This window comes from Anser brachyrhynchus (assembly GCF_964034855.1).
Source record: "Anser brachyrhynchus genome assembly, chromosome: 14".
NCBI classification, from domain to species: domain Eukaryota; kingdom Metazoa; phylum Chordata; class Aves; order Anseriformes; family Anatidae; genus Anser; species Anser brachyrhynchus.
The window spans coordinates 14,109,003-14,132,216 of NC_137709.1; the positions used below are offsets into that span (position 1 = coordinate 14,109,003).

At 49.5% G+C, this 23,214-nt stretch overlaps 1 protein-coding gene across 4 annotated transcripts in view; it reads right to left on the reverse strand.

Annotated features, from left to right (window-relative positions):
- Window positions 1-10,521: 10,521 nt before the first annotated feature.
- FGF18 (fibroblast growth factor 18) overlaps window positions 10,522-23,214 on the reverse strand; it is a 72,057-nt gene continuing 59,364 nt past the window's right edge. For 2 of the 4 annotated variants that reach the window (XM_080555873.1, XM_080555872.1), the window contains one exon: window positions 10,526-12,206. In XM_080555873.1, the coding sequence (XP_080411999.1) occupies window positions 11,940-12,206 (267 nt within the window). In that variant the 3' untranslated portion in view covers window positions 10,526-11,939. Of the gene's footprint in view, window positions 12,207-23,214 lie in introns of all 4 variants that reach the window. The other 2 variants (XM_080555874.1, XM_080555875.1) reach the window with 2 other exon arrangements.

Here is a 23,214-nt window from a genome sequence, read left to right on the forward strand (position 1 = left end):
CCCAGCCTGGCCCTCACACCACTTCTCCCGGGCACCCCACGCACCCTCCCCAGCGGGATGGCGTGGCCGGCGTGGCACAGCTCCAGCATGGCATCGCCCTCACCGCACAGCTACCGGCTGGGGGGATAATTAGTGCCTGCCCCATCTGCTAGATGAGCTGGGGAGGCGAGGCAGGGGAGCTCTGCCAGCCTGCGCTTAACTCTTCCTTCCTCAGACATCTCCTCGCTGAGGGATGCCACAGTGGGAAGGGTCCCATGGGGACCAAAGGCGAGGCTCGGAGTCACCCAAAGTACCCACCGCTGGATGAGCAGGTTTGGGTTTCCCAGCCACAAACCCCCTCCGTGCCCCGACCCCATCCAGAGCAGCATCCTCCGTGTGCCGCTTTAAATCGGGCGCTGGCATTTGGGAGACGAGGGAGGATGCTAACAACTGCAGAGCAAATGCAGACGCGGGATTAATGCTGCTCTCAGCAGCAGACTTCTTTCCCGCATTAAAGTCAACACATCACCCAACACTTACTTCACACCCTCCCCGGGGTGGCCGGAGAGTTCCCTTTATAAGGTTAATACCTTCTCCGCCCCCGCCCCCCAAAAGAAACAGGATATTTCCTAGCTAATTTGTATGTGTCTAATTTTCATATCAACAATATCGAAGGCGTGATCAGGGGCTTTTTAGGTTTGCTTTATTTCTCTCCACGTTGCTGCTCTCACCGAGTCCATTTTGATCCTTCCTCTCCTTTCCCAGATTCTAGTATCCACAGGTTTCTGGGTTAACAACAAAATAACACATGCTGGAACCTGTTCAGATGGTGGTGTGTTTTTTTTTTTCTTTCTTTCTTGCTTGGAAAACCTTTTCCCCTCTCTTTCACCCTCCCTGCCGGGGAGTTCAAAGGGACATGTTCGCAAACACGGCAGCGCTCGCCGCACCCACACTTGCCACCTTGAGGGAGGGAGCGGCACGAAAACTTGCTGGTGAACATTTGTGCAAATATTCATCTGGCATCTGCTAATGTCAAGTCTGGCTGGATTGGGGCGAGGAACTGTCGAAAAGCATAAATGAGGCGGGCAGACAGCAAGCACCGAGCTGCTTCGTTATGCAAACAGGAGCCACTCGCAGCAGCCCTGGCTGCACCGAGAAGGGGCTTCTGCTGCAAGGCATTTCGTCCCTGCTTTGCCCCATGCTGCCCTTACCCTGACATTTCTCATGCAAAGGCCCTGCTGTACTGAGTGCTGCACCAACCCACAAATGCAACCCGTGGTCATGCCAGCTCCCCGGCCACATCCCTGCGCCCTCTGCATGCAGAGCAGGCAGCAGCCGAGGGCACTGCAATGACCTGCTGGGTGCCAGCAGAACCAAAACGGTCCAACAGCTGCAAACAACACTTACCTTAAGCCCCTGGCATTAATGGGGCAGCCACATCACTTGTCTCATTAATAAAACATCCTCAGGTAGCAGTGGTCCCCTTCACACCCTGAGCGGAGGGCTAGGGAATCCAGGAGTATCGGAGCACCAGGACAGAGCCCTGACGGAGAAGCCCTGGTAAAAAACCAAAGCTTGGCTCAGAGGGTGCTTGGGACATGGCAGGATCAGGCCCATCCCTCCTGCACAGGACTGGGGGAGCTTTCAGTGCACTGAGCTCCTCAAGGTCAACGTTGGCCACAAGGAGCAAAGACAGACCCATCCTGCCCTGCTGTAGCGCAGGGGGTGGGCTGGGCTCCCATTTGGGCTTAATCAGCTAACGAGCCCTGGCGCAGGACAGGAGGACGAGCCCCGTGCCCTGCGCCTGCCTGAGCATCTCTGCGGGACCCCGTGGCACCGAGCGGCAGGGCTGTGGGTTCCTGGTTTGGACTGGAAACGTCAGGGAGATGGATCTGAATTCCTTCTCATCAGCCTAAAGTCTGCTTTATTATTTATGACTGGGAATGCTTCCCACTAGGAACGTGTGGCTGGTTATAATTTAAATGTTTCTTCTAACTCGGGAAATTTCCAGGAAGGTCTAATAGTAAACACAATAATGTGCCCACAAGTAACAAATCAGCAGTCCTGTTTGTTTAATTCATTTGCCCAGAAAAATAATTAATGCAAAACTGATGGTGGATTTTGTTTGTTCCCTAAAACAATGTTATCAGTACATGCCCTCGGTGCATTTATACTGCAATTATGAAGGTTTTTCCAGCTGGAAAGAGAGTCAGCTTAACTTTTTTCTTTTAAACTAATGACCATTTAATGTCAGATAAAAGGTTTAGAGGAAAGGATTAAGTACCACTTTCAACAGAGATGCAGGGAGATAATTGACTCAATTTACCCCAGTCCACGTGGGTGCAGGGACTCAGCCTCCTTAGCAGGTGTCCCTGCCCTCCAGGAAGATGCGGATGTTTCTGGTCTGGAAGCAGCCACGCTCTCCAAACAGTGAAGGAGAAATTGCGGGACGGATGTGAAGTCGATAATAAAACCCCAGAAGCAGATAATGATCCAAAACACTCGCAGCAGGGTCTGTGCCAGGAGGCGTGGGCGCAGCCCTCCCTGGCTCTCCAGCCTCCAAGCCCAGCCAGAGCCCCGCTCTCGCTCTCACCCACAACCTCTTCTCTGGAAGCTTCCAGACCAAACCGCTTCTGCTCATCCCTGCCTGTCCCTTTGATGCGATTTTTCTTCCCCCATTGGTGCTGTTTCCGATGCCTTGTGGTTATCCATCCTGGAGCTCTGTGTGCGCTGGGACCCGGGGCAGCTCCAGGTGCTGGGGCTGAGCCTCCGCTCCTGTCTCAGCCTCTGTGGCACTGCCTCGCCACCGAGCAGAGGCCAGCACGGCCCTGCCTTTGGCTGTGAAGCAGCCAAAAAAGGGTTTGGTTTCCATCCTGGTGCCTGAACCACTTGGCTCGGGTGGACGAAGTGCATAATGCAAAGGCATGCACCCCGTCACCATGCCCGCATCCTGGCTCCCGCACCAAACAGCGCCACGCATGAGCCACCTGTAAATTTGCAAGGGGAGGCTGTGGATGCTCCAGGGAGACAGAAGGGCTTCTGCAGGGCCCGTGGCCAAGCAGGTGGAGGGACAGCAGCACCCCCAAGCATGTGTCCCACCACCTGAGCCTCTTGCTTGGAGCAGCTGGCCGGGCAGGGCGAGGTTCTGGTGGTGTTGCCTTCTTCCCAGCGCATGACATGGTCCCAGGTCACACCTCGTGCAGGTACGAAGCAAACATCCAGCCCTGAATCACCTGGCTCCTACAGCAGATCGGAGATTAGGGCACTCCGGACCAGGTTCAGACCACCTACGGGGACAGCTGGCAGCAGCAGCAGCAGTGAGGTTCGGCCACCCAGGACATCCCGATCCCTGCACAGCCCCGCTCTGCACCCACACTGCTTCTCCGCCCCCCAGAGCAGGACCATCTGCACTTAATTGCTTTTGTGGGACTATGCTGGAGGAAGCCAGGTGGTTCCATGGAGGCAGAGCCGGTTGCCCTCTCCAGTTCCAACCAGGCAAGGACAGGCGCACACAGCTGCCATGTGAGCAGGCAGGCCTGTACCTCATGGGACGTACTTCAGGATCCACCATGAGGAAATGCAGAATGGTATTTGCAGGCAGTGTGGCTCCTTGGGGAAACGTGGCTCTGGATCTTCGTGTAGGGGTGGAATGGTAACAGAGGGAGGAAGGACCCTAGGAGGGCATCACGGAGCCCCTTGGCTGCTCCTCCAGCCAGCACAGGAGTGTGAGAGATGACAGGGCTGTGTGCTAGAAAGGGAAAAGGCTCCAAAGCACAACGGGAGGTGTCTCGTGCAGAGCAGTTTAGCATGAATAAAGCAGGGATGAGCCACCACAGCTTTCACCATGTGGAAGGGGAGAACCGCCCGTCCATAATGATAAGGTGCTGAGTGCCCTCCTTGTCCAAGGCAGGTCTCTCACAACATGGAAGTCCTCCATTGACGAGGAGCAGGTCTTAATTTTGCATCCTGGTCCCCCTTCCCAGATCAGAGCTATCACCAGCACGGGTGCGCCCCCAGAGCCCGAGCCCCAAGGGACAAAACCCAGTCCTGAGCCATGTCCCACCAGCCATGCCCCACACCCGCCTCGCAGTGAGTCCCAGTGGTCAGTCTACAGCCCCTGTGTTAATTTTCCTCAAGCCCAGAACCGATCTCTTTTACCAGGTTTGAAGCCCGCTGCCTTTCATGGAATTTCCCCGCCTGCGTTTTGGGAGCAGGTGAGCGGGCAATCCCCATTCACTTTGCCTGCAGTCTAGACTATTCATTACTTTCCTGTCTCTAAATGAGGCGGGCGCAGTCCTTTCAATACCTCTTCATAAAGCGTTCCCTCGCAAGGCCTCTAATCGTTTGCATTGTCAGCCTCTGAGCACTTATTATTCCCCCTACATCCCCTCCGAGATCAGATATCCAGCCCAGAGCCCAGCACTTCAGCACGGGTCTCCTCGGGATTCCCGACGTGAGCAGGCAGCCTTTCAGGAATACTTTTTGTCCCTCTCTTTAACCATCCCCATATTTTGTCTTACTTTTCTGACAGCAAAAAGGAAAAATACCTCGGAGTCGTCGAGGATGGTTCAAGAAAAGTGCGAGCAATTGCAATTAATTTGGAGCCCACGGAGGTGTGCGCAGAGATCGAGCTATTCCTCACAGAGTGCCATGCCCCGCGGTTGCCGGTGGTGAATTTTAGCTGCCATTGTGCTGCCCATTCTCCTAGCTTTGTGTGGTCTGACAATATCTCAACCCAAGGTGGTATATGGTTGCAGGCACTGCCGCTCTCGTTATTTACAATGGCTAATTAAGATCCTGCTACAACCTTCATCCCACCCTTAATTCTTATGAAGCAGCCAACAAAAGGTTTTGATTTCCTTTTTGGCTGGAAGACCTTTTGGCTTCTGCAAAAAGGGGATTAAGAATGAAAGCACATAAAGGTATGTGCACAATCACAAAGTCATAACAGCTCTCCCAGTGCAGTCTCCCAGGAATGAAACGCAGCATTAGCAAGAAGGGCTAATTGGGACTGGTTTAAGGAGCGCACATTGTGTAGCAGAGTCCGGTAACACTTTTGATCAAGCAGACAACACAGCCGCAAATTACTTTCTTCCCTCTCCAAAATATCTGACCCCAGAGGAAATGGTATTTTGCCTTTCCCTAGCAGTTCAGAAGGACAGATGGGATGGAAACTGCTGGTGCACAGGGACGTAGCCTGGACAAGGAGACAGGTCCCCACCACTGGCTCTGATGGCACTCACCAACGTCACAGCTGTCACAGCCCCATAACTTGCCAAAACCTTTTGCCTAAAGCCGTGGGCAGTATTTTGGGGTTTCAGAGCCACACCAGAGCAAGCAGGCTCCATCCCCCCTTGGCATTTGAGCAGAGGTGGGTGTAAGACCCAGTCTCAGGTGCCTCCTGAGAGCCTCCTCGCTGCAAACCTTGCTCACGAGGGAGGCAAAGAGGATGGCCTCCCTCCTGCTGCCTCCCCCGGAGGCAGCAGCACCCATCGAGGGCTCTGCTGGGTGCTCCCCTCACAGCCCAAAGCTTCCCCTCATGGTCCCCAAGTCCCCGAGCCAGCTCTGTGAGCCAAGCTGGGGAATCTGGTTCATTAGCTCTTGGCAATGCCACCACCCCGAAATGTCATGGCATGCAGAAATCTATGAAAACCAGAGACCTGAGACATGTGTTTTTGTTTGTTTGCATGTGCCAACATTTCCAATGTCTCAAAAATGTGTGCCTGCAAAAGCTGCATGTGTGTTATTCATTTAGGATCATTTTCAGCCCTTATAATAGGAGGCTCATTTTATCCTTTTGAAAACTCCCGAGCAGAGATGATCACAGCCCTAAAGCCTGCCATTGCTGTAAACAACATTTAAGCTCCACGTAGCTGACTCTCCTTGGGAAATAATAGTGCCATGAAGGAGTGGAAGGGTTTTCACTATTTGCCTGTGTCAGATACATGGATAGATAGGCAGCTAATTCCTTTAGGCTCCTTTGTAAACTCCAGCCAAGATTTTTACATTCTGATTCATGCAAATACGGTCATATGATCAAAGTAACATGTGCTACCTCCCAGAAACTAATGCACTAATCACTTATGTGCCCTGGGCCATGGCCTATCTCACACCATCGCTTTGCTCCGTGGTTCCTGACACTGCTTCCTCCTGTCTTTGCACACAACATCCCCCAAGTAGACAGCCAGCCTGGAATAGGGCTTGCTTCAAGCTGGGAAGCATCACAAAATGCCCCAAAAGCCATTGCCTTCTCCCTTTCTTCTTCTCCCATGCCAAGGTTGCTGAAGGCAGATTTCGTCCCGGCTACTCATGGTGACAAGGGACAGCAACACCACAACAGAGCCGCGTTCCTCAAGATTCCTTAGCTGGAAAGTTTTGGGATGAAATCTCCGAATTACAGTTTTCTCCCAAGATTCCCACAAGTCCTCCAGCTTACTCAGGATGCAGTTTTGGAATTGCCTGCTCTGACAGCAAAAGGACGTCCCTTGCTCTAGCAGGTGCAAATGCAGCCGGGGTGAGCAGGTTTGGGATGCTGGGCTAGGAGAGGGGCTCCTGGGGTCTCCATGCCCTTCCGTGGCCCCATCCCTTTGGTTGCACCAGGACCCCCACCACCCATGTGCTCTGCCATGGGGCTTCCAGCCTGGTATGATCCATGGCCTTTTGAAGCCATACCCTCACACAGGTATTGTGTCCTCCTGCATGAAGCTGGTTAAAATGCCATGGGGTAAAGTAAACCATGCTATGAGCTCTTTTCCTCTGGTTACAATTGCTGGAGAAGCCTCGTCACCTGGGATTCATGTCCTGGAGACAAGGGGGTGGTGGTGGAGGAACAGCAGGAACGGGCAAGGCATGGCTAACCCAGGAGGGCTGGGGACGTGGGGATGTCCACAGGCTCCAAGGAATATCTCTGGGTGTCATCACACGGGGCACACCAGTGGTTGGAGTGGGGTGGCATTTGCTGAAGAGACAAACTGCCACAGGAACAGCATTTTAGAGCGGGGGGGGGGGGTTCAAACCTCTTTGGATATTTTGAAATCAGTTTCCACTGAAAAATAAGCAGGGGAAATTTCTTTCAACACCAAATATTGTGGTTTTTTTTGTTTTCAAAGTGAAGTTTCTGATTTGTCTCTTTCTTTTTTTCCCTTTAAAATCATCTACACTTAAGAAGCAAATTGTTAAATAGGTTGAATTAAATGTTTTTGGTAAACCCAAATCTCTCCACCCAGTACTTTGTCTCACTTAAAAAAGAAAAGTTTCTGTTTGACCTGATTTTTCCTCCCTAAATTTTCAGCTCACACCGTTGGAAATAACAGAGTCTACGTAGGTTACATCATTTGTGAGGAATCTCCTCTCATCCGTCTCCAAATGAATAACAACAAACATTCAAAAAATAATTGAAGTTTTATATATATCCCTTGGCCATTCAGGTGGTATGGCTGGCACGAGACAGCGGCACTTTAAACAGCTGTTGTGAATCTTAAGTGTAAACTTCCACCCTTTGGCAGTAAATCAGGAAATTATGCATAGGAATATACCTGCTTTCCCTCGGAGCAGACAAAAATTGCAATGTTTAATGCCTTGAGAGGGAATGGGGGAGAAAAGTTTTTCCCCAGGGTCACCCAGGCTTCGTCCTTCCCTTCCTGCTACTGCCAAGGGCTGGGCGAGGGGGACCGGGGTAGGCAAAGGGCTTTGCAGGGACTGTTCACACCCTCACCGGCATCCACACACCTCCTCCTTCTTCGTAGGCAGGTACCTGCCTTGGAGATTAAAGAAAGAACAAGCACTGCTCCACACACATGCGCTTCTTCACATAACACAACCTTATTTTCCAAGGCTAGGTATGGTAACACAGCGTGCTCTTCCAGCCAAGTTCACATGTGTTTTGTGTTAGCCAACCTATCCCACCTAGAGCCGACTCAGTGTCAGAGCTTTGCTGGTGGACAAAGTCTCCTCGGGGAGACAAATCAATCGACCATCTTCTACAGCCCGGCCTGGTGGGGCCAGGCCTGCAATGACAGCTGCGTTTGTTCAACAAGGCAGAGGCAAAACGAAAATACGCCATTGTTGAGCAGGAAACACCAAACCAGCTTCTGCTTGGGTTAGCCGAGCTCACCTGGGCACCTTGCGTGGGGATCAGGACACTCCTTGGCCTCTTGACCAGTGCTGAGCCCCAGGCAGGGTGTGACAATACTGTGGTGAAGGTTTGCTGCACCCTCCTCTGCCCAGAGCTCCATGGAAGGCAAGGTTGAAAAGGGAAGGGCTGATCTTAGTACAGCATAGACAGCAGTTCACAAGACCCTTTAGTTAGGCTGTATCTGCCCCGATGACAGCTGGACCTATTTCTATCCGGACTCTTTCCCTCCTCATTGCCCCTCAGACAAGAGGTGCTACGGGAAGCACACCAGTGCAAAGTTCAGATCTGGACCAGGATCCAGATTTTTGCAGAGCTCCAGTGCTTCACCTGGGGCTTGGGCTCTGCTCAGGACAGCCTCAGAGCCCTGCTGGGCATGGACCACTGACCCATCACTGTCATGGGGCCAGCACAGGAGAACCACCAGGAGAGCCACCACACAGAAGATCTCCCCAGCCAGCAGTCCAGTTTGTGCCAATCACTCAACGTATTGACAAAAAACTCTTATCTGGACCTACAAAGTGTCCCCCCTTGGATGGACTCACATTCTGGCACGCCCATGGGCCCTGCAGCATCTGCACCCAGCTCCATGACCAACCCAACCACGGCGTTCCCAGAGCATGCCATGATCTGATCCCAGCTATGGAGACATCGCTACAAATCCAGCTGTATTCCTCAAGCCATAGCTACAATCTGCTATTATGAACTTCAATTAAGCAGTGTATTTGTTTAAAATGTGCCCACCCAGAGCTCCACACACATTCATGCCATCAGTTGCTTCAAGCAATCGCCTGGCGCTACACCCCTTGCTATTGAGGTTGTTTCCACAATAGTAATTAAATCCTCATTAACAGTTTTCAATTATAAAGTAAATGAAAGGTAATAGCCTACAAAGGGAACCGTAGATCATATCCAGGGAGCCTGAAGAATTTCTGAAAGGAAGAAATAAATGCAGAAAAGCTTCTCCTCTACAGAGAGCGGGGCTGCTGGTGGCCACTGGCAACCTCCAGCCTAACCATGGGGCATGACCCAGGCCTAGAACCACCATGTGCCCAGTGGCCGTCAGCATCGGCCTGTCCAGCTCTTGGCATGTGATGGATTTCCCCTATTTCTTCTCCTTTCTTGAGTGTCTCTGCTCCCGAGCACCCATTTGCCCTTCCTGAAGGTGCTCTGAAGGCAGCCCGGTGATGCAATCGTCTCATCTATTCTGCTGCTTTTTGTTGTTGTTGTTTTAATGAAGCGTGAGGAGCGGATGTTCAAACACACACAACATACACCATCCTCAGCCAACAGAGCTCTCTGAAGGCACCTAACCCAGGGGAGCAACGCCATCTTCTCACCACAGTGACTTTTCACAGCCTGAGGAGCCCACCTCACTGCCATCCACCAACTACTTCTGCAAACCACAACTGTCAGAGGACCCTGTTGCCAATGCACAGCCCCCAGTTCGCACTTGCCAGACTCCAAACCCCTTCCTGTGGGCATTGCGGGACAGGGAGCAGATCTCCCCCAGTTGGTCTTGGCCTCACAGGAGACTCCTTCTGCACAGCCCTTCTCCATCACTCACTGCCTCCACCCCTTCTGATTTCCCCAACGGCAAACAAACCCTGTCATGCTGACAGTGATCCTCAGTGCTATGGGCCATGGCTGTATTTCAAGGAAAAGAAAGGCATCCATAAACCCTTTCTTGCTCTGGAAAGCATCTGGGTTTCTCCTCTTGGAGGAACTCACACAGCAAATGTACAGCCGCTCCCCATCGCCCACCCCCAGAGCTTCTCTGAACTCTCCCCAAATCTCTCCCACGTGAATCAATCTGAAGGCAAAGCTGGCAAAGCCTTCCAGCCCCCACCAACCATATCCACCACCGTGCCATCAGACAGCAAGGTCCCGCTTCGGTGCTGGTCCCCAGGTGGGTCAGGAGTGGCTCCCACTGGAAAATGGGCTGCCCAAGCCACTTCTCCCACTCAGACATGAGTAGGGCATCACCAGCAAGGCTGCCCAGCCTCTCTCTGGGCAGCTTGGAGTGACCCCGCTCAGCATTGTTCATTTTTCTCCAGGCTTGCGAGGTTTGGAGATTTGCTCAGATAAGCATCCTCAAGTTTGCATGCTTATCTGCACCATCTCCCCAAATGGCTTTGATCTGCAGGATTTGGCTGCAGCTCTCAAAGCTATCTTGAGAAAGCTTGCTCTTGGGAGAGCCGTTCCTCTGATTAACAAGAAAAAGCTTTCCGAGTGGCTCTGAGCAGTCGGAGCCCTGCCTGGAATCGGGGAGTGCAGCAACGTGAGCACACAGCAAGAAGAAAGTCAAGCGAACTTTTCCTTAAAGCTTGGCTGGGGCTCAGTTGTCGTTTCAGCTATAATTTAAGGTCGACCATTCCACCTTCTTGCTGCTCTCCATTTAACATCGTCTCACCCACCTCACCAGGTGGGTCAGTACACGCTGCTGGCAAACACGGAGCAGCACTTTGTGTTTACACGTGGCTTTACAGCATCCAAATTCTCTGCAAAACACTTGCGAGGAAAATTGGCTGTATTGAGGAGGAAAGCAAATCAGCGAGAGGCTGGGGGAACAGGGCAAGGAGGGAATGGGTCCGTTTGGGGCTTTGCTAGGTCTAGGGAGAGTTTTAAAAGATAGAAGAATACTGAAACACGTCAACTCCATGGAAACAAATAGACCCTCTCAAAAACTCCTGTGAAGGAAACACGAGCTACACGTAAGAACATGTTAATTGAGTCATATGCTAATTTTCCAGTTTACCTTCTCCTTGGCCAAAGCTTTAGGAAATATTTGGTGTACTGAAAAGTATCAAATTTAAGCCTTGCTCTTGAAAAACTCCAGCACATCAGCCCATCACCCCACATAAGATTTCTCCCTTTTGGAAATGAGGGAAAAGAAAGAAGACAATGTAGAGGAAAAGGAGGAATCACAGACTTAGCAATGATGTTTATAGAGGAGAAACCATCTCAAACATACTGCGTAGTCCTCACATAAAAGGTAAATGTTCATCAAAAAAAAAGCAACAACAAACAAAACCAACGCTATTCAGCAAAGGGAAAGAAGCATGAACAGCAAAAATATATACATGTGTTTTAAATAATTTTTTTTAATTGTTGAGGCAGTAATACTTGGTTCATGGAACTGCAATATACAGAGAGGTGAAATAAATAGCTTATATATATATAATATATATAATATAGCTGGTTTTAAAATATTCCCTTATCATTGGTGTACTAGGTCATTTTGTAGTCACTTGAATGTATTTAGCAGCATTCTCCAGAACTGAGCATAATGCAGGATCACGGAGCCGTGACACCTTATGTCGTCAGAAAGGTTACAGAAGATCGATGCGTCGAGAACTCCACGGAAACTCAGTCACTGCGGCACACACCATCTTGTCTCGGTCCAGCTTGCAGCAGACAATAAATAGATTACTGCAAAACTGGCAATTTTCAGGGCAGGGTCTCAGTAACTTTGGGAAAGAACTTTGGTTTTCTTTGGTTTTATTTATTTATTTTTAATAATTACTTTTTCCTCTGGGGATATGCTTGAAAAGTTGTCCTTTCCAAAAAGAGAAATAAGCACCTGTGTGTCATCAACAACAAGAAGTCAATTTAAATAGAGCAGTTCATTTTGTTTTTCAAGTCACAATAAATCCCTAACAGCTTTTCCCCAGCGTTTGCCACCTAGTCTTTTATTAATTTTTTTTATTTTTATTTTTTTTAAACACAATGTACAAAAATAGAGCTTCTTCCTTATTTTTAATGTAAAAATATTCCTCTGGTGCAGTTTTTTTTGTGGTTTATTATTGTGACACTGTTTTGTCTATTTTTAACTGGGGTTGGTGGGTCGTATTCTCTTAGTCCTCTTGGTGACTGTTGTGTACTTGAAAGGTTTCTGTATCTCCACTTGCCCCTTTGGGTACCTCTTCATAAAATGTACATCTTGCTGGTTCTCCCGGGTCTTGGGCCCTTTTCGTGGCCTCCCTTTTTTGGTGAATCCAACATACCAGCCTGAATATTTTGCTGACATCAGTGCCGTATAGTTGTTTTCTAGGACTTTTTCAATGAAGACACACTCCTTGCTGGTGCCATCAGGCTGAAAAAGGAAAAAAAAAAAATCGTTATCCAAATGCAAGCACAGTGACCAAAACCCAATTTGGCATAAATAAAATCATCGCATCTGGACTCTGGTTTTGGTTTGACATTGATAATAGGAGCAGTAACAAATATCAGCTCAAATAGAAATGATTAAAAAACTTAAGATCATCCATTATGTGCTTTTTTTTAAGCACTTCCATCCAAGGGGAGATTTTTCAAAGACAACAGTTTATCCGGTCCAGCTCCTTCAACTGCAAGCAAAGCAAGACATTTTGCTTTGCGTTTTCCACTAGCAAGGAGGATGAATTGAACTTGTTCCAGGGAAACCTCATACAAGATCAGGAAAATAAAAAAAAAGAGAATTTCACATGGGCCAAACAACAGTGCTTCCACTTCTACTGCTATATTTGATATATTTTCAAAAATACCTTATAAGCTGTGTCCACAACTACCCAAATCCCTCTAAAATTATTATAAGCCTTGCTCTAAGCCTTCTGAGTGCTTTGAACACTCCCCCAGCCTCCCAGGCACGACAGCAGGCAAATAAACGGCGCATGGGACCCCTGGGATGAGCCGACCCCACTTGGATTCCCATGTTGGAGCAGCCCCTTCAGGATGGGTCGGCATCTCACACGCCTCCTGCGCCCCAATGCCAACGCAGCTTGGGGACAGCTTAGGGACTACGGGGCAGCAGGGTCCTGAAGCACCACATCCACCCCACAGCACGCCCCTAAATAGTTTTCCTCTTCACAGAGGGAGCCAGGACTGAATGCAGCACTGGAGGTCAGATGCTCCTGAGTGTGAGTGCTGTTCCCTGGCCACCTGGGAGCAAAATGCCCGCAGTGCCAGGACTGTTCAGACACAGCCTAATGCAAACACACCTCCCCGTCACTGCCACGGGCCTGTGATGGGACAGCACCCAGACCTCAAACCGCTCACTGGTTTGAGATTTTGGCAAGATGGGTTCACTTCAGCTTGGAGGCTTTCTGCCAGTCCCAGAACTGGATTTGGAGTGTGACAACATATCAGTCTCAGGTTGGGTTCAGGACTCCAATCTGCACAGCGCTCACAGCACTGGAGGGGATTCCAGCATTGCCCAACAGCACGTTTAAGTTGTTATGCACAGTGGAAATTCTTCTCACCTACAGTCCTCTGCCAAAAGACGTTTTGTCCTTTAACTGCTGATTTACTGGTGTGCACCTAGACCACATCACACACTGAGTGCCTCCTGCACCAGCACTTTGTTTTAGGCATCAGAAGATATTATGTAGATATAGGCTTACTTCAGCCCTGGATATCGTACCAGCCCTGTGTGTTTTACAGACTCTGGACAGTGACAAACACAGTACAGAACATCCTACAAGATTTAATCTAATGCTTAGCGAAGCCAAAGGAAAGATTCCCAGCACGGCAGCAGTCCGAGCCAACTCCCCACTGAAGTCAAGTAAGGGGCTTTGGGTACTGCAGGCCCATGCTTACGATTAAACTCATCCCTCTCCACACAAACACCCCAGTGTCAGACCTTTCTGTCCCTGGGGGAACAGAGAAGCAATAGTGCCTGGCCCCTCCTCACGGGGCTGCTGTGGGCACGATGCTGGGGGAACGAGCCCCTTCCCCACAGCCAGCTCCGTGGGGCCAGGCTGCTGCTGCATCCTGAAAGCCTTCCTAAAAGCCCTGCACACCCACAACAGCTTGGTGCAGTCTGGGGGAGCCGGTGTGCAGGGGCGGGAGAGAAGCACCAACAGTCTGAGCAGCAACGTGTGGTGTTAACCCAGAACCATTCGTGCACCATCCTGTCTGAGGGGGTTCATTACCACATGTAGATCTCATTAAGAGGGCAGGAGAGATCACGGCAAGTTCTGCAACAACAGAACAGGATGGTAACAGGCAGAAGGTTTGAAAAATGGTGCTGGATGACTTCCTCTGGCATCAAACAGCTAACCCGGGGTCTGCACGCCTACGGGGACAGAGCCAACTCTGCCATACAACAGCAAACTCCATCCTGGGCCAGGCACAAAGGTCCTAATTTCATCATCTGCAATCTGAAGGTTGCAAATGCTTTAATGAATGGCAGAACTGGGCGAAGCACTGTGGTTTCAGTTCCTGGGGGGGTCATTCTCTGAGCCCTGGGTTTGATCAAAGCCACATGAGTGGGGAAGGGGGAAATCAGTTGACACCACAGGGTTCCACCAGGTTTCAATGTGAGGCCATAAAACCAGCCCCAGGTTTCTCAGGGCTCAGCCCACTAGAAACCTTTCACCAATGAATGGAGAACTTTTAAACAATACCATGGCTGGCTTTCAAATCCACCCAAAACCAGGTGCTGATGAACCGACCAAATTTGTACTGCAGGGGCAGCAGGTAATTGGAACGGCTGTTTCCCTCGTGCTTGCAGAAAGGTCCTGGCTTTGAGCCCTGACCTTGTTGCTAGGAGAATTGAGGCGTTTTCATGCAATTTGGGAGGTTTCCGCTTGCACTGCAATGTCAGTTTCTCATGGAAAACGAAGACTGGAATTAAAAGAAAACGTGTGTGTAGGAGGGGGAAGTTATTCTATTCATAACAGAGAAGTATTTACTTATACCTTCAAATTTGCCGACAGAGGCTAAGACGGAGACAGGAGGTGTAGGAATAACAAGGTGCAACTTCAGGCCAACCTCAGGGCTAATTTGAAGTAAACAAGGTACACGAGATAAAATAACTTCGTTCTGGAAGAGGAAGAGCTAAATGATTTGATAACATGAAATTACAGCAACATTTACAAGTACTTCAAGATAAATCAGGATAAGGACCTTGCTCTTCCCCAAACAGAGCATTCCTGTACGTGCTAAAACATGTCAGAGACAGACAAATGATTTTCAAATACTTACAAGATGATTTTACAGCATCTGTTATAATCCCCAATAGAACATAAATCACTCTCACACGTTACCTACACCATGGAGAGCTGGACCCACAATAATCTATTAGGGCAAAATAACAATTTATAAGGGTTTTCAATATTTTCTCTCACCTTGTTTTTATCGGGTGCCAATCATTTAATCAGGTCCCTGTTAAAACAGCAGCCCAACACTCATGGAGACTGCTGCCTCAGTCCTTCTCTCCTCCATGGGAGAGAAGAATGGAAGAGAAAAGGGAGATGGCTCTCACCACGTGTGAGTGGCTTTCAGGCCAAGACAGCCTGCCCTTCTCTGAGAGCTCTCGATGCAGTTGTTTGCCACCAATATGGGGCTGCAACCTCTCCTGCGACGTCAGCAGGGAGATGCTGCCAAGCTGCATTTCATACATACTTTGCTGTCAGGATGCACCTTGCAGAGCACTCACCCTTCAAAACACAGAGTTTTATCTTTTGAACTGATTCTTTAAAATAAACAGGACTTCTTGAGAGCCTCGGAGCTGGGCAGGAGCTGCTGAGTGGCGGGGGAGGACCTGCACCCAGCCCCGGTGCCCTGGCAGCCCCTCGGAGCAGGGCTGGCATGAGGGACGCAGACAGACAAAACGCAGGGAGCGGAATCCACCTGCAGAGCTCCCAGCTGAGACCCTGCCCCAGGAGGACACAGACCTCAGCAGCACTGAGGCTGCTCCTGTCTTTTATTCTCCACAGGTGCAGGACAGGGTCCATGTGCAGCTCCCCAGTGCCCAGCACACGCTGGAGCCTCTGCCTGGCACCAGCATGACCCTGTGGATCGGACACCCTGCACTACACTGCTCCTGGAGCAGCACGTGCTTTTGCCAAACACACACACACACACACACACCCTCCCCAGCACAGCATTTATAGATCTATTTCTTGTAGTGGCACCTTCGCACTGCTGACAGCACCAGCCAAGGAAAGCGGATTCAGGCTGTTCCCCAAGCTAGCCCTGCACATACTGGGGGTGCTGGCTTTTGGTGGCACACGTAAAAGCATCGCCTCCACGATGCAGCACATCCACTAACACTGAAACACCTTCCCAGCCACCACCAGCGGGTGCTGGGGTAGCCAGGAGGAGCGGGGCTAGCTCAGCCCGCGGCGCTCAGTCCCTTTTGCCTCTGCAGCCTGCTGGCACCTGCCTGCCTGGAACAGGTCAGTCTGCAGGCAGTTATGTGAATAAATGAAGTTTTAAAGAGAAAAGCTCAATACAGCATAATGGCTTAGGCCATTCTCCCCCTTTTTTACTGAAAGCAGTGTGTGTACAGAATCCCTTCCCTGCAGGAAGCATCCCTACCCAGTAGGACCGCCAGCCCCACGCGGGTGCTCCCTCGGGACCAGTGGCTGTGACACAGCCCACAGCTGCCTCGCAGAAAGGGCTGCGGGACTGAGCCTCGGTCTTGCACCAACACCGATGCTCAGCTCCTGATACCTCGGCTCTTTCCAGAGAAACAAATTTTTCTTTTTTAAACACACTCCTAATACCTGTGAGAAGGCGCGGGAGCTGTTAGCCGGACTTGAAATAAACTTCTTACAAAATGCCTGACCTAAAATCCACCCTCCAAAGAAAACTCTCAAGTACTAGGCAGGCCTGCAAAGGGGTGACAGAGAGCACAGCCGTGAGGGTGAAACACGGACAGACCCAGTGAGGCGGGCAGCGTGCAGCCGTGGCTTCAGCGGGGCATCTCCAGGAATTCACAGCCGGGCACCAGCTCTGGATGCTCCCAGCGGCATGGCAGTGAGCTGGAGCTGTTGCAATCTCTTTATCAAGCAGGGCTTGGGCAGCGGCAGCCGCTCCAAGTCCAGAAAGGGATCTCTCTGCCGTGGAACTGTTTATACACCCCTGGCCAGCTTCATCCCGCATGCAGCGGAAGGCGGTGGAGTTAAGGGAGCTGCATGTGAGCCAGGGTCTCTCTGAGTGCCACGAACTTACCAACGAGGAGCACTGGATTGTTTGTGCAGAGCATTTGGCGACGGCCTCCCCAGTATTAAACGTGAAACATGTTGAACTGACACTAAAGCAGAATTAAGTGCCAAAGCATTTGCTGCTTCTACAATTACACTCCAGAGCGCTGTGGTGCTCCTTCTCTCCCGCTCTCCTTTTTTATGACCCAACTTGGTCTTATTGTAGTTTTGCTTTCTTGTTTTAAGTTCTCCAAATGGAAAGGATCAAAGGGCTCTTTGTTGTTGTAGCAGGAGCGCGGCTCTGAGCGAGGCATTACTGCCACTAACAGCTTGCTGCTCAGGGGGAATTCGCGGGAGCCTCTGTGCCACCAGCCTGAGCCAAAGCATTAGCAGGTGCAGCAGCCGCCTCCTCCTCCTCCCTATTAGCCCGCAACACTAAGCCACCTGAGCAGCTTTTTATGGGAAAGGGAGGCCAGGGCAGGTTTTCTCATTTATGCTTCACAAATCTGGCTCAGTGGGCACCGGCAAATCCAAACTTCCTTGGCTTTTACGGCAACAATAAGCTTGCACAAACGGCTCGGATAACGACACGGAGCAGTGAGAGATGCCTCCAAAAACTGAAAGGTTTCTCTGTTCGCAGAGATCAGGGCGCAAATTAAGCCCTGTGAGTAATGCTGTGTTAAGCTGTTGTTAGCTAAGCTTATGTTAAAACACCTCCCTCCCCTCCCCACCAAACCACGCCGAAATTAGGAGCTCATGGAGTAAGGCTGGGGTGACTGAAAGCACTGGTGATGGGCTGCAAATAATGACAAACAAACAGCCGTATGAAACGTGCCTGTTAGGACCCAGGAATGCAGGCTTGGCACAGGACACTGTGACACTCAATGTTTCAAGAGAGACAGGGATGACTCCCCTAATTATCACCTTCCTGCAAGTTCAGCCCCTCCAGGCTCTAAGTGAAATCGTGGAGACACGAGCCCCCCATGCAGAGCCAGGACCCAGGAGGAGGGAAAGCTGCTGCTCAGGCAAAAGGTTTCCAAGTGGGATACTTGCCTACCTTCTTTTTTCAAGGAAAATCCCTGAAAATGGACCTTTTCTGCATCCCTCCCTCCCCCTCTGCAGACAGACAGACAGACAGACGTTTCCCAAGCAGCGCTACCCCACGGCGCTAGGTTCTCACACCACCCCAGGTGAGAGGTCCCCCCACGGAGCACAACAATTATTTCAAAGGCTTGAAGAGAATTTCCTTCTAATGCTGGCACTGTTATATTCGCGCGCCGCATTATACAGAAGAAATCCTGCCCTTTGTTTTCTAAATTTCAGAGCAGTGACAGCACGGAAGTCTTACGTTTTCAGGAAATGTCCGGCTCGGGAGTCTCAAAGAGCCTCTCCTGAACCATCCTCGGCTGAGGACCGAAGGCCAGCGCACCCAGCATCACTGATACCCCCCTATAAAATCCCAGAGCAGTTTACACAGCAAGTACATAGTGGCGTGTGATTTTCAGCAAGCATATTACTTCAGTGTTTTTGCACCAGCTCAGCTCAAAGTCAAACAGATGGGCAGCGCACAGAGCCTCCAGACTCACCCCACATGGCTCGGAAAATCCCGAGAGGAGGAAGGTAAGGCAGGAGCTATGTTAATGTAGCAGCTTTTAGCACTCCCACCTCTCCCAGTTCACACGTACACCTTTTAAACGCAGGTCAGAAAGCGTGACAAACGAGGCGGGCGCAGCAGCTGGCAGCCACAACTCCGGCAATGCTGTAAGAGAAATTCCCCCCTGCAGCACAGCAGATCCCAGTGCTCCAGCTGCCGGTAAACTGGGCGCAGCCACACTCGTGCACTTTATAGGCATTATCGGGACAGATCTGTCAAAAGCATCCTGATGCGCAGCATCCAGGATTTATGGCAAGGACTCCTGACCACAGAGACACCTCTTGACCCAAATGCATTCTTGCTCCTAGACCGGGCTGTAAATCAGGGAAGCTGCATCTATAACTGCCAAGAGTTACTCAGCTCCATGCGCGTTTCCTCGAGCTCTCTGGCCTCTGAACCTGCACAATCCTCTGAGGAAAATACTTAGGAGTCATGATGGGCAGTTCAATAAAAGTGTCTGCCAGAGCACCGGAGAGGTTAATTACGTACGCTGGACATCTAAGTGCATGCATAAAGCAGGGGAAGTAATGCAAAAATCTCCGCAGAGGCGATTCTCCAAAGAAGGTGCATCTGCATTCGTAGGCCCAGGTTCAAACTAGTTTTGCCCATACCTGCCCATACACTGCGGGCACTCCCGAAAGCAAATATGGGCAAATAAACGCAAATATGGGCACCGTCTTGCTTGTGAGGGATGGGACCTGCAGGCTTTGCAGAGCCCTGTCCTGCCCAGCTGCCAGACACAGCACAAAATACAAGAACCAAGGAAGGAAGAGAAGGTTTAAAAGTTTTTCTTTCCTTCTACATTTCACTCAAAAACTCCACTTTTCTAACTGGTATCTGCTGAGCAACCCTCGTACTACCCTTGAAGAGCATTTTGTCACAGGAGAAACAGAAGGATATGGAGATGAAATAAGTACTTGTAGGGGTGAACCCAGCAAGGCTGTGGCTGTGTCAGGACATGCCTCCTAACCTGCTGCTTCTGTCACAGGCAAATTTATTGCTAACAGCATGGCAGGGAGGCACATATCCATAATTGGAGCAAATTAGGATGGCTTCATCTGGAAAGATGCACATTTGGTTAATAGAAATTCCTAACTGCATCTCAGAGAACTGTGTGTACTTACTATTAATGACGAAAAATGTCAATCACTCTTCAAATGAATTTTATGAAAACTTAGGAGGATGTAATTTAAGTGAGTACTTTGGGTCTCCTGCAATAGGAAGCTAGGCTTCAGGAGATGTGAAACCACAGGCAGGTTTCAGACGTGACTTCTGAGCAGATCTGTGACATCTACCATTCCCTGCACCTACCTGATCCAGCTGAATTTATGCTCCTAGGTGCTAACTGAAGGAGGACCTGGGAAGGTATTGCTACCCATCCATACAAAGCACCGCCTGTTTGGCTATATGCAATGCTGGGCTTTGCTGGGCTTCATTTTAGAGCAGCCTCCACTGAGACCCACAGGCTAGTCCTGAACTTTCTGTACGAGGTATGTAAAAGCAGCACAGGCCACCATTCATTATATGGTGACCTGTGCCACCACAGGAAAACTTAAATACTTTTGATTAAAACATCAGGTCTAGGCAATAACTAGAGCAAGAAAACCAGACCAGAACAGCTGCTGACCTCATAGCAGGCCTGCTATATCCTACATTTACACACATTAAACAAACATATGTACTGACTTTCTAAGTTACCATTTCAAACAGGCACAATTCCAGTCAGCTGACATTCTGGTAGTGACACCAGTTTCCCTGGGGCAAGTTACATCAGTGGAATATAGGACCAAGAAAGGCCATTGATTATCTGCAGGATGGCATTGGTTCTGTTCACACCAAGTTACATTGCTAAGAAAAAAGAAAAACCCACATTCAAATCAAGTGCTATCCATAAACCATTGAGACTTGCTCCAGCCTGTGAATGACAAACTGTAAACAACAAATGTAAAAAACTGTAACTGCAAACAACGCATGAAAGGCTTTTAAGACTTGTCCTCCTTTAGGAAAACCTAATACCTTTCTTTAAGCACCCAAAAGACAGCATAAGAACACGTCAGGGACAAAAACATACGTAAGCAAGATATTCTTTTCATTGACTTAACAATGGTATTGTCATGGCCACATCAAATGGACTGTTTTTTGCTGCTGTTGGAGCATAGCTTTTTATTCTCCACTAAAGAATTAGACTCTGTGCTCACTTCACATCGAAAAACCACTTGAGAGTTGAGCAGAAACAGTCCTTGAGCAGCTGGATCCACCTGACTGCACATCTCAACTGCATCCCCTTAGGAAAGACAAGACCACACTGCTTTGTTCCTTGTTAAATACATCAGCGTATTTGCAAAGTAACATTTAGAAGAAATATCACCCCCATCTTAAAGGCTCTCAAGACCAAAAAAATTGCATGTGGGACACAAGATGATCTAAGGAAAGCAATTAAATGCAATTTGATACAAGTGTCTGCACAAGGCGCATGCAGCACACCCTCTCCACCCAAACAGGGTGAGGCATGACCAGGGCTCACCAGGGATGATCACCCCCTCTCAATAATTTTAATTAATGTTTAACCCTAGGGAACTGAAATACTCCAATGTGACACACAGCTGCAATCACCAAGAAACACAGAGGACAGGATGTTAGCAGCTTTATGGTGACACTTGCTCCTTGAACACAGAAAGGATTAAATTAAATTATCACATAGCTTTCAGGAAGGTGGCATTTTTTGTCCTGAAGGGGATATACAGCTTTCTGCACAGGATAAGAAAAAGCTTTAGATGTCAAGCTCGCAAGCCTGGTCTGCAACACGAACCCTGACTTTGCAAAACTCCAGTCTGAGAGACAGAATTGGTAGTACTTAAGATATAAAATACGTAAGGTTTTCTAAAGGGAAACATGAGGTTTGATAAAGAGGAATTGCAAGAAATCCGTGAACTTATTACGCAGCTCTCTGGTGACCAGACAGACAACTGGGACTCCTTACCATAAAACCAGAAAAAAATATATTTTTAAAAGAAAAGGACAAGTGGTTGTCAAAAGGGACCTACCTTTTGCTTTTTTTTTGAGCAAACACCTGACTTAAAGTAGTGTGGCATTACTGAGAAGCCTCAGTTATCGGGAGATGCTGGCACATGCCTACAACATGACTACAATGGCCTCTTGACCACCTGGCCTGACCCGTGAAATGATGTATCGAGCACCAGTCCCATCCTGGATGTTCCCACTGCCAGCCAAGGAAGCCCTGTCTCGCAGGGCGCACAGCAGATGTCACAGTTTGGTTAAAGCAAAACCTGTCTTTGGTTAGCCTAAGAGGATCAGCATCCACCTGAGGTGCTTAGAAGATTGCATCAAGTGAAGGTAACACAGAAGGACTTAGCACACACCTTAATACCCACATTATTATTTTAAGATGCTAGATGCCCAACCCAAAAAATGTGAATTCTCTGCCAGGCAGAGCAGCTAGATCGGAATCCAAGCCCAGCAGCATTGTGCATGCTTAAATATGCTTAATAACCTCAGTCTATGAAACCTGTGAGCTAAATCCATCAGACCATGCAGGTAAAATGAACACTCAGCAGCCACTGCTTTGAAATCTCTGACAACTGAGCAGCAAATGGAAGACATTGGTAAGCTGCCTATGTGGTGGCATAAAGCTCTGTCCATGCAGTGCCACGAATACCACAACCCTCTAGCTCAAACAGCCTTCAGAGGTTTGGCATCCAAGCATACATACACAAACACACCCCGAGGCCAGAATCTGTTAAGAATTGATGCAGTTTTTCACCATTTATGAAATAAAGGCATCTTCTCCATATAAGCAAGTTTATTCCATCTCTTCAACGTCTCCTGCACTGAGTGAGCTCAAACACCTCCAGCAACTCGTAGCTATCCCCATCCTCTGCGCAAACTTTCCAAGCTTCATGGCTGTTCAATATTCATCACCATCCACAAAACTGCTCTCCTGCTTCTGAATACACGGAGCTTCAAAATGACCTCTGCTCTCCCTGCGTCACCCAGACATGCTGCTTACCACCCCACAACGCCACAGAACATCTAAATTCCTTCCACAGAATTCATTCCCCGCATCATTTTCCCCTTTCTTTTTCACCTCCAGAGAAACTTTTATGTAACACACTGCTGTAAACAAATTGCCAAAAACACAGACCCAGGACAAGGCCCATTGCTAACAGCAAACATTAACGCCGCAAAGGTCCAGTTAACTCACACAAACCCTGACCACTTTGAAGGAACCACTGAGCACCTACGTCTATTTGCTTTTGTGCCAAGGCAGCCTCAGTGTAATAAACACTGGAAAGTAGTTTCACTGGGCTCAGCCATAAATGGCTTCTTGGGAACCATTACACGGTCGTGCCATTCAGAGCAGGGATTCCTGGAAAAGCCGGGCGACGCTCGGCATCTGAAGGCTGCCCCAAGCGGCCCTCAAGGACAGGAGTTGTTCCAGCATGGCTCCTGCCCGCTGGGTGTGCAAACCCAGAGCAACCCTCAAGCTGAGATGCTCCATCCCCGTGCCACCTACAGCT